Raw genomic sequence first — 12,107 nt, 5'->3', positions numbered from 1 at the left:
TTAAATTTATTTATGTTAGATTTAATAAATTCATAAAAAATTAATTTATCGTGTTAACAGTGACTTTGAACCCTTCATCGAAAGCTAGTTCTAAAATTTCAGGATCAAATGAACCGCAGTTTTAGAACACCTTTTGTCATTGATATCCCAATATCACTCCAACAATTTCCTGTATTTATCCTTACTTGTTTAAACCCTATTTTATGTGATTCAAGCAAATCACATCAAAGGGTTTGCTTATAATGAGGCCATGACCCTTTGAGACTGTAAACAAGAACAACTTGATAGTCATTCTGGACAAAGTCAATTGAAAATTTAGTAAGTTCAAGACTAATCTATTTTCATATAATGCTAACCCTTTAATCAAGCAATTGTTAGGAATCGAAAATTACCCACCAAAATATAGGAAGTTTCCTTCACTCTCAAACGACTATGATTTCCTTTGATAGCCTCCTGATCCAAATCCTGTTCCTTAATGAAAGAAGCAAAGAACTTTTAATTTTTTGTTTACAAAGGAGGTACAATATGAGGATAAGGGAATGTGATTGCAGTTGTTAATATTCGAATATTAAATTTATTGGATATCATCTTTTAAAAGTGATTACATGAATTAATTTAATTAAATTTCAAGTTTGAAACCTTTTAATTTGATGGAAGGCTGTACTTAGAATTGGTCCATATGATTTGGCTAAAGAAATCAATTCACTTAATAAATTTTGCTATTATTTGCATGCCCTCCTAATTCGATATAGAACTAACAAGGAAAAAAAGTCAAAAAAAGTTTTGGAATAAAAAATTGATAATCATTTAAGTTTTTATATTTTATTATGATCAATTAAGTCTTAATTTTTTTTATTTTGAATAAATTAAACCTTTAAACATCTATTTTCACATAATTGAACTTTTTAACATTTATTTTCACCTCAATTGAGCGTTCAGTTTAACAAAAATAAATTTTGACATTTAATCAATTTTAATCTAATAAAAGCTCAATTGATAAAAATAAATGTTTGACTACTTAATTTATTATAATAGCTGTTTCGTTAGGATTATTATTTGATGATTTTTTTTTATTCTACATTCATAGTTCAATAGTTTTTTTTATTCTTTGTTTTGGTTGCTTGTTTTGATTTAGGCGGGCACCAAAGAAGGAAAAGGCACCACCTTCGTCCTCAAAGCGTGCCAAGTCTGGTGGAGGGAAGCAAAAGAAGAAGGTGGGGCTTGCAATTCTGTTGAGTGTTAAAGATGTAGATTTTTTGGGAATTTTGTTGAAGATGTGTTTATTTGATTAGTCTTGTATATCTGATCATATGAGCTCTTTTAATTGTTTTAATGGCAGAAATGGAGCAAGGGTAAGCAAAAGGAGAAGGTGAACAACATGGTTCTATTTGACCACTTAACATATGACAAACTTCTTTCGGAGTTTCCAAAGTACAAGCTTGTTACTCCTTCAATCCTTTCTGATAGATTGAGAGTAAGTCATAGCTTGCCTCAAATTCTTTTTGGCTTTTTATTTGGGATTATTTTGATATTATTTTAGTTTAGAGTATCGGAATCTAGACACATGAAATTGTATAATATTGAATTGTTTAAGACGCGAAGAATGTTTAATGATGACTTGCAGTGTTTAACAGAATATTGCTACTCTAGCACGGGTGAGATTTATTTCTCATTTCTGTTAACATGGCATCTTTTTTTTTGCATACAACAGGAGTATGTCTGTAATTAATTTGACAATTATGGCTCCTCTTTTCCTTGTATTTGGAATGATTAGTGGAATGCCTAATTCCTCCTTCCTTGTGGAAGTATTTTTATTAATTTTTCCCTCTGAATGGTGATTTTTTTTTCTTACTTATTCTCAATCATTGTCAGATCAATTGATCATTGGGCAATTAAGGATTTGATGGCAACAGGTTCTAACTATCAGGATGATTTCTGCTCTTGCAAGCCATCAACACCTAGATGAGGGGAAAATGCTTTATCAATCTATCTTTGATGGGCGTTAGGTTGTTGCTTTTTGTAGGGGAACAAGTTCCATCAAATATTTTACATCTTTATCTCATTCTAAATACATTTTTGTTGTTAATTTAATGAAAAGTTTATATTTGATGCACCATCAATGTATAAATCTTATACATTGGTAATAAATCAAATGATACCATCTCATTAAGAAGATAAATAAGATGATAACACTTTATTAGTGAGTAAATTTTAAATATATTAATTTTTTTATATTTATTTCAAGGACTGACATTTGTTTATTAATATGATATCATTATCTGATTTATTGACAGTATATAATATATATATATATATATGAAAAATTATCAAATATAAACTCTTTTATAATTGAGTGAATATTTTCATGCATTAAAAGGGTAATGACAATTTTGGCCTCTTTACAATGTGGAGATCAGACGCATAACTTGATAGAATTAGTATATTTGTCATATGATCATAAATTTTCACATCAAACCACAAAATACTTGGAATTAGTCTTAATAATTTTAAACACGATACAATGATATAATATTAAAATGATATAAAAAAATACAAAAGTAATATGGTATAAAAATTTACAAAAATTTTATATGAGTTTGGTAAAAATAAAAAACATATATGTTTTGTGTTTGGTGAAACAAATTATAACCTAATAAATTTTGTATTTTATATATGTTAAACATAAAATAAACATATATAGATATACAAATTCTCATATTTACTTCAAATCATATCAAATTATGAAACACTAAAAAAAAATTTTACTTATGACTATAGGCACAAACAAATGTAATGGAATTAGGTAAATTGTCAAGATAACATCCTATAGAGTTTATTGATTTAGTTGGAAGATATCATTTTATATTTCAAAAATAAAATTAAATACATAAAAGGACATAATCGATATATTTCGTAAGTGATCTAAAAAAATCTTTAAAACTTATTACTATATTTATCAAATTGCTATATTTCGTAAGATATCTAGCAAAAAAATCCATTTATCGTAAGTTATTTAAAAAAAATCTTGTGAGAATATAAAATATTTACTTCTAAATGTCTATATAAACACAATGTTCAGTCATGATATGGACACAAACAAAATTTGTAGAATGAGAGGATGATAGAGTGAAAAAATTTTCTCTTAGTGATCTTATTATGGTTGTGGGATGACAAAAATTCTTATATTCCCATTTGCTGTATTTGATTGTTGTTCATGGCAATTCAGAAATATAGAAAGAGAATCAGCTTCTCCACTAAGGTAAATATTTCTTCCACCAACATAAAAAAAAAAATCTCCCATTCCTTCATATGTCATTTCCTTTCTTCCTTTTTATTGCTTTTTGTCAAAAAAAAAAAAAAAAAGAGCAATAAAGTTATGGCTCTTCTTACTTTCCATTCATCATTTTTATTTTCTTTAACTTTTTCCCCTTAGCATGCGTATAATAACTTATTTTGGCATAGCCATAACCTTTACATTCTGCTATAAATTTTCTAAAAGAATCCCATATATATTTGTTTCATAAAAAAAAAAATCACTCTTAAATTTAGTGGTTTAAAAGAAAATGTCCAATTTGGAAGTCAATGTGTTTGGTTTGTGAGGTGATTTATGTTCCATTGGTTTCATTTTCCAGGTCAAGTAGATCTTCAATGCTTAAACTGTTCAATGCTCTGTTGCCAGTAAAAATCTATGCATAAGATTTCTAGTTAGCTTAAGGGATGCTATGAGGACGTACATGTGGGAAAGGAAAAACCCTGCATGCTTATTTGGTCCATCTCTAACTATGAGAAAAAAAATTAGATATAATACTATAAAACAATGGTTTTATATGTCACATGCAAAAAGCTCAATGAGTAATGAATTTTTTTAGACCAATCAGTATAGTTTCTAAAAATCAACGCCACAACAGTTAAAATTCAAAGTATTTGCTTTTCTAGAGGTAATTTTCGAAGACAGTTTTTTTTTTATATATATATAGATAATTTCCTTTTAATAATCAATAAATATTTTTTGAGGTTCAAAATCTTAATATTTAATTGCTAGTAAATTTGTCTATACCAAACTATTTACCAAGCTCGTGGGATTGATTCAATTTGAACATCTATAACTATATATAATTTTTATCTCCTTATTCAATTTGCCTGCTCAACTCTTTAATGTTTAAAAAAAAAAAATTAGGAGGGCAAATTTGAGAAAAAAAAATTCCAAGAGCTTCTCCTCTCTTTTTGTTCTTTCTTCTCCTTTTTTCTTTTTCCTTCCTTTTTTTTTTCTTTTTTTTTTCTCTCCAAGTCGAATATGGGCCTTGTCTAGTTGTTGATCGCCAACCCTCTTCTCTTCTTCTTTCTCACTTTTTCCTTCTCTCCTCTTCTTCCTTCCTTTTTCATCAACCAAATCTTTGCTTGAATATGTTGGGTTCCTCACAATTTGTGAGGATTGTGGATTTTGTTTTTGTTTTTTGGTTATGAGTGTTGTGATAGGTTTTTTTTTTATAGTATATTGTTTATTCTTTAAACCGTTTATTCTTTACAATTTTATAATAAATGTATAAAAATGTGCTCAGTTTGAATGTGTTTGATTTGTTTGTTCGATTGTTTTTTTTTTTTTTTGTTTGATGTGGATGGAAGTGTATTTTGAGTATAAATTTAGTTTGAGTTTGTGTTGTAAGTTATTTTTTATTTTCATGCATGAATTTTTTTTGTATCTACTATCAACTGATATAATTTATTATCTTTCAAGTAAAAAAAAGTAAGTAAAAATAAAAATTGAATTAGGTTTTCTACGATGAAATTCTCCATAAATAGGTAATTGTCGTTTCCCCTTTTTTCTTTTTTTACATGTTTAGTAAATAAAACAGGGGCCTTTTATTATTTTTTTTCAAAAGTAAAATTTTATATTATTAAATATTAATATATTTAAAATAAAATAAAGTTTAAATAGAAAAAAGTTTGATAGAGGGAGTATATATAACATTGTCTGTAATTCGTTTTTATAATTAATTTTTTTATTGTAAATTTTAGATTCTACAAAGATGGATCATCTCTCTTTTATTTTTGCTTTAGTATTTTATGTTCTATGTCTTGACAACTCATATGGAATTCTTTGGTGCATGGAGTAGGTCATTCTCTTTGCCAAAGTTCGTGGCAGAAGTTCAGGAAGCAATCAGACCGGTCCTTAACGCATATATAAAAGTGATTATAGGGTTCTGCTGGCTTATATTCTAGTATTTTATCTTTTCCTGCAAAAAGGATGTTTCAGACGGTGGTTGTCTCTAATAATAAACAAAAAATTTTATACACGTATGGAGACGTTGAAACTTTGAAGAAGTATTGCAGTCCTGAAGTTATTGACAGATGCAAAGTTGAGCATACTGCTTATCGGAGCCATGTTATGTTTTTCGATAACATGATAAGAAAGTGATGATTTTGTTAAATGATGTACATGCTAATGCCCTATTACAGGGATCTTGATAAGATGATTATCTTTAAGCATAGTTATATGAAGTTTTTTGTAGTTTGTTGTAACGAAAATTAGGAAGATAAGTTTTTTTGGAGTTTGAAGGCGTTGCTTTTTGTTAGGCAACAAGTTCCTTTTTTATGAACTGTTATTTTACATCTTTATCTTGTTCTAAATATATTTTTGTTGTAAATTTAATGAAAAGTTTACATTTGATGCATTGTTAATATATAAATCTTATACATTATTAATGAATCAAAATGATATCACTTTATTAACGAGATAAATAAGATGATAATATTTTATTAATGAGTAAATTTTTTAAATATACTAATTTTTTATATTTATTTCAATGATTGATATTTGTTCATTAATAAGATATCATCATTTATTGACAATATATAAAATATATACACGAGAAATTATCAAATACATTGACAATATATCAAATATAAACTCTTTTATAATTGAGTGAATGTTTTCCTGCATTAGAAGAGTAATGATAATTTTGGCCTCTTCGCATTGTGAAGATAAGTTGCATAACTTGATAGGATTAGTATATTTGTCATATGATCATCAATTTTCACATCAAACCACGAAATACTTGGAATTAATCTTGATAATTTTAAATACGATACAATAATATAATATTAAAGCGATATAAAAATATATACGAAATTAATATAGTTTAAAATTTTACAAAAAATTTATATGAATTTGGTAAAAATAAAAAAATATATGTTTTGTGTTTGGTGAAACAAACTATGACATAATAAATTTTGTATTATATATATATAACATAAAATAAAACGTGTGTGTATATTTATATATATATATATATATATATGAATTGTTAGATTTTATTTTGAATCACATCAAATCACGAAATACTTAAAAAAAATTTTTACCTATGACTGTAGGCACAGACAAATGTAATGGAGTTAGGTAAATTGGCCAAAATATCATCCTATAGAGTTTTATTGAATTAGGTGGAAGATATCATTTTATATTTCTAAAATAAAATTAAATCGATATATTTCATAAGTTATCTAGCAAAATCTTTAAAACTTGTTATCATATTTATCAAATTGTTATATTTTGTAAGTTATTTGGCAAAAATCACTATTCATGGTCAGGGTATGAACATGAACAAATTTTGTAGAAAGAAAAGATAATAGAGTTAAAATATTTTCTCTTAATGATCTTAAAATGATTGTAGGATGATAAGAATTCTCATATTTACATTTGTTGTATTTAATTGTTGTTCCTGACAATTCAAAAAGACGGAAAAAAAAAATCAGCTTCTCTACTAAGGTAAATATTCCTTCCACCAACAAAAAAAAAATTTCCATTCCTTCATATGTCATTTCCTTTCTTCCTTTTATTGCCTTTTGCAAAAGAAAAAAAAAAAAAAAGGTAATAAAGTTATAGCTCTTCTTATTTTCCATTCATCATTTTTATTTTCTTCAACGTTTTCCACCTATAATAACGTTTTCCACACCTTTACATTCTGCTATAAATTTTCTAAAAAAATCCTACATATATTTCTTTCATAAAAAAAAAAAAAAATCACTCTTAAATTTAGTGGTTTAAAAGAAAATGTCCAATTTGAAAGTCAAGATGTCTCGTTTGTGAGGTTATTTATGTTCCATTGGTTTCCATTTTCCAAGTCTAGTAGATTTTCATAGCTCATACTGTTCTTCCTAGTAAAAATCTATGCATAAGATTTCTAGTTAGCACAAGGGATGCAATGAGAATGTACGTGTGGGAAAGGGCAAAACCTGCATGCTTAATTGGTCCATCTCTAACTGTGTGAAAATAATTAGATATAATACTATTTTTTTTTATCATTCAAGATGGATAAAACTCTACGTTAAAAGAGATGTGAGAAAATTGAGATTCTTTAAGATTATCTTAATCACTAAATTAAGCAGCTGAATAATACGGATATAATACTATAAAATCATGATTTTATATGTCACATCCAAAGAGCTCAATGAGTAAAATTATTTAGACCAATTATTAGAGTTTCTTATATAGTTTCTAAAAATCAAAGCTATGGCAGTTTAAATCTCAAAGTATTTGCTTTTTTAGAGGTAATTTTCTAAAAAAGTTTTTCTTTTTATAGATAGTTTCCTTTTAATAATCAACAAATATTTTTTGAGGTTCAAAAACTTTATATTTAATTATTAGTAAATTTGTCTATGGACCAAATTATTTATCAAGCTCGCAGGATTGTTTCAATTTGAACAGAGTTTTTAATAGAATCTTTTTGTTTCAAGTGTCGTCCAACTCGGTCAATGATATTATTTTATTAATAAATAATTATTTTATTTAATTTTAATAATTAATTTAATTGATGGAACTAACGTAAATATAAATTGAGAGTGTCCACCAAAATTTTAAATTATTAACTAATATTAATTTATTTGAGCATATGCATCTTAATGAATCTTTGGATAAAACATACTTTTTATATAGGTTACATATAATAAAAAGATTAATGATCAGATATATTTATGTAATTTAATTTAAAATAAAAATCACTATAAAATTTTTTTTAAAATAAAGTAATTTTTTTAAAATTTGGGCTTTAAAGCACTTAAAAGGTTAAAACCCTAATGCTTATGAAGCAGGCCTATAAAAATAGAAAGAGCCAGCCAGCCCAAGTTAATTTGTCTGTACGTATACGGCTATTCCTTCAAGTCCGATTGCCCTTCTACTTCCAGGCCCATCATCCCCAGCCAACTTATCCTCATCTCTTAAACCTACCATTTCTCCTTTTTTCTCCGATGATTTCATCTATCCCAGATCAAAACCGCTATTAGCCTCCTGACTCACGACACCCAGGTTTGCTTTCAGACATCACTTCTTTTTTATATTATTTTTTCTGGGTTTATTCCAACATCCATACAGGCTAAATGAGGGGATTTTAGGAAGGCAACCCAACAAAAGATGAAGTCAATTCAGGCTATTAACAGAATCTTACCTGGTATTAATGGTCCAAATTCAACAAAACCGGAATTCTTGCCTTCTTACCCATATGTTTTATGCTTCAACGCTAGGCTTCCGGTTACCAATTCCTTGAAATTATTTTTAAATGAATCACAATGTCAACAACAGTTTGCTCCTCTATTGAAACACAAGAGATATGCATCGGTTTCGAAATGCCGGCTAGGGACTGCTGTTTGCAGACTAGGAGGTGAAGATAAGTCGGCTTCTGGTGACAATGAGGTAAGAAAGCTTTTCAATGGTGGATCCTGCTTGAAACTTGTTTATTATGTATATAAGCTCAAGTCCTATGTTTTTGTTCTATTTTTTTTTTCTTTGGGATGTTTGTATGACTTGTTGAGAATTTACTTGAGTGTAGTATTAGAATGATAGAACTCAAACTGATTTAGTACTTGAGTTTCACCTGAGCTTGACAACGATTACATTGAGTTTGAGTTATTGCCGAGTTAAGCTCGAGTTTATTAGGGTAGCTTGATTGGCTTACACTCCTGGGATTGTACCAAATAACTCCGTACTTGCTCCCCATACATATTATATTTTATGTTCCTTCTTTCTCTTTAAAGTTGTAATTTTTCCTTTCCTATGAAGAAAGGGGGACCTCTTTTTGGCTAGAAGCTGGGCTGGCTCCGCTAAACATTGGAATTCAAGTAGAATACTGATTGGCTTTAACAGGGCTGGGTTAACATGAATAAATCTTTGGATGGATGGTTGGATCATCTTTTATTTGCTTATGCACTTTTTGCTGAGAATTTTTATCACATTGCATAGTTTTATCACTTTTTAGCATTTTCTTTTAGATGGTCACTGTAGAAAGGATTGATATTTTGGTATCATGGATTTGATTTCTTATATAATTCTCTCCTTTTTCCCCTTTGGTATAAAGAAAATTATTTACTTTCTATCCCGTTACTTTTGTTTTCTGAAACTGCCTTTGTGGATGCACCCTTAGTTTTCTCCCCTTTGATTTCATGATGTCTTTGCAAGTTCTTTCATGCAACTAGAAGAATGGGATCTTTAATTTTATTACTTTGACTGGTGGTAATTTGATTGTGCCTTGTAATTCTAGAATCCTGTTCAAAAGTAGAGGAAATGATTGGGAGAAAACTAGATTATTGCAAGTGTGTGGCATTTAATTACAGTTTTAATACTTTAGTATGCAACCTGAAAATTGTGATTGAATTTGTTATTATTGTCAGCAGGGTTCACAATGGAAAGCTATTGAGAAAGCTATGGGAAACTTCGGGAAACAAGAGTCAATTGAGGATATGTTAAAGCAACAGATTGAGAAAGAATACAATGATGAAGGCAGTGGCAAAGCTCCGCCACGTGGTGGAGGTGGCAATGGTGGAGGTAGGGGAGATGGATTTCGAGGATCAGAGGACGACGGCCTCTTTGGGATCTTGGATGAGACCCTGCAAGTGATCTTAGCAACCATTGGCTTCATATGCCTGGTGAAAAGTGTTTCATCTTAATTTTCTTTGGCTCTTAGAACCTACCTCCTTTCATTTTACTTTAATTGATTCTCAACTTCATTTTCCTGGTAAAACCTGATGAAAATAATGGCTTCACTTAGATCAATCACAATTTTTCTGGAAGGAGGCTAAGGGGGCATTCCTGCTCTCTGTTTCCTACCTTCCCACTCCCCGTTCATACAGATACACACATGGTTTCCATGCATGAATTAATAAATTTCACAATAAAAGATCTACTATACAACTGTGCTAGATGTTTGGAAGGGTAACATAATAGAATTTTCTGATTTTGTTTTTTGAAACTAATGCTCTGAAGACTATATTTAATTTTATTTGCATAGAGTAACATAGTCCTTTAGTTTAGAATACATAATCAAGCTATACGTTTTATGCATTATAAAAATTTCGGTATTACCCCCCATTTCAGCCTGTTACAAGCAACTTTCATGTGTTTAATTAAAAAAAAAACTTATGTATTCCCTGGTCTCCTTGTAATGAAAATTATTCTTTTTTTCTCACTGTTAATCATTACGTAATATTGTGGATATCATACATGCATTTGATATTAGTGAAAGTGTTGTCTAGAACTAGTGTCCAATCCTGTGTATTTCTTAAGTTTGTGGCTTGATGATACTTGCTGCAGTATATACACATCCTTACTGAGGGGGACCTTGCTCTGGTGGGGAGGGACTTCATTAAGTTTCTGTTTGGACGAAAAAAAAGTGTTCGATTGAGGCGAGCCATGGATATATGGGAAAGATTATTTAAGAAGCTGACTGAGAAAAAGAAGTACAAGTACGACAAGTATTGGTTGCAAAAGGCTATTATCACTACCCCAACATGGTATGACAGCCCCGCCAAGTACAGACGGATCCTCAGATCTTACCTAAAATAAGACGATGATGAATAAGAATAATCCTGTGTCCTGATGTAATTATCTTTCAGATCCTGAAAGAGATTAATGAGAATGCCATTCATGACTGTTTTGTGTTTCTGAAAATGTTATTAAAATCAAATTTGATATTAAATTGTTACATTTTGGAGAAATTTCCACTGTCATTGAAAGAGTTTTGTTCAATCAAACTGGGAAAATGGATGATCGAGAAATAGTAATACTACGAAGCAAAAATAGTAGCAATAGTTGAATTGATCTATTCTTTTAAAGGCCCTGTTTTTGAACAAGACTTCATAATTAACCGCAAATGCAAAGACTAAAGATATAAATCATTTGTAGGAGAGGTAAGGAGAACAACATTCTTCGTATGTATCAACGGCATTCGATCGGTTCTTTCATTACTTCATCATCATAGTACATTTCATGTTAGTCTAATCCATCAACCATTATGATGAGAAGGAAGAAGAAAGAGCTGATTAAAAATGGCGGGTCAGACAGAACTCAGACCGTATCACCTCAACAGCCTAAGAAAATATAAACAGTCAACCATAAGAACGAATGCATCATGATTTGTTTGTCTTTTAGAGCTATTCAGCCTTGGTATTCAGTAAAATTACTCTATTCTTTTAAATTTAGTTCGTTTAAATAATAAAATATTTATATTTAATTTAATTAAGTTAAACAAAAATATTTATGAAAATATATAAATAGATATGTTTATAAACAATAAGTAAATTATAACAAAACAAATTTAAACAAATGAATATAAACAAATCCTAAAATAATATTAATATAAAAAACAAAAATATAATTTTGTTATTATAATTATTAAATAATAAAATAATATAAACGTACAATTAATTTAAAACAATTTTTAAATGAATTTGTTTGTTAATGTAAACAAATCAAATAACATTTATTTACATTTGATATATTCAATAAACAAAAATATTATTTAAAATTATTTATTAAATTTAATAAATAAACAAAAATCAAACACGTATATAAATAATAAAAAATTTTGTTAGTTTCCACCGTTAATGTAAAACACTACATATACGTTTTTAAGGATATAATCGATCGAAATTGAGTTGATATAATATTAAGTTCGAATTCAAACTTAATTCAAAATTTGATGGTCAAAACTTAACTTGAATTCAATTGAATTTTATTTTTTTAACTCGAATTTAATTTGAGATAAAATTTGAATTACTCGAATTCATTTGATTATACTCGATTAATATGTAAAAATAAATTTGATTTTTATATTATATAA

The 12,107-nt window shown here is 28.3% G+C and overlaps 1 protein-coding gene across 3 annotated transcripts; it reads left to right on the top strand.

Annotated features, from left to right (window-relative positions):
• The first annotated feature begins 8,180 nt into the window (after nucleotides 1–8,180).
• LOC111286112 (uncharacterized) lies at nucleotides 8,181–10,983 on the top strand. 3 transcript variants are annotated; one of them, XM_022875913.2, is made up of 4 exons: nucleotides 8,181–8,302; nucleotides 8,389–8,686; nucleotides 9,664–9,915; nucleotides 10,580–10,983. In XM_022875913.2, exons 2-4 carry the CDS (start codon nucleotides 8,408–8,410, stop codon nucleotides 10,829–10,831), a joined length of 783 nt encoding a protein of 260 aa, XP_022731648.2. In that variant the 5' UTR covers nucleotides 8,181–8,302; nucleotides 8,389–8,407; the 3' UTR covers nucleotides 10,832–10,983. The 3 variants fall into 3 exon arrangements, with proteins under 3 accessions (XP_022731648.2, XP_022731649.2, XP_022731647.2); XM_022875914.2 differs by having other exon boundaries at nucleotides 8,205–8,686; nucleotides 9,664–9,922; nucleotides 10,580–10,742; XM_022875912.2 differs by having other exon boundaries at nucleotides 8,209–8,686.
• The last annotated feature ends 1,124 nt before the right edge of the window (nucleotides 10,984–12,107 follow it).

Source organism: Durio zibethinus, chromosome 6 (genome assembly GCF_047325235.1).
Source record: "Durio zibethinus cultivar Kanyao isolate XHJ-2024 chromosome 6, ASM4732523v1, whole genome shotgun sequence".
NCBI classification, from domain to species: domain Eukaryota; kingdom Viridiplantae; phylum Streptophyta; class Magnoliopsida; order Malvales; family Malvaceae; genus Durio; species Durio zibethinus.
The sequence above is the reverse complement of the archived record's forward strand: the minus strand, read 5'-3'. Positions and strand labels throughout refer to the sequence as shown.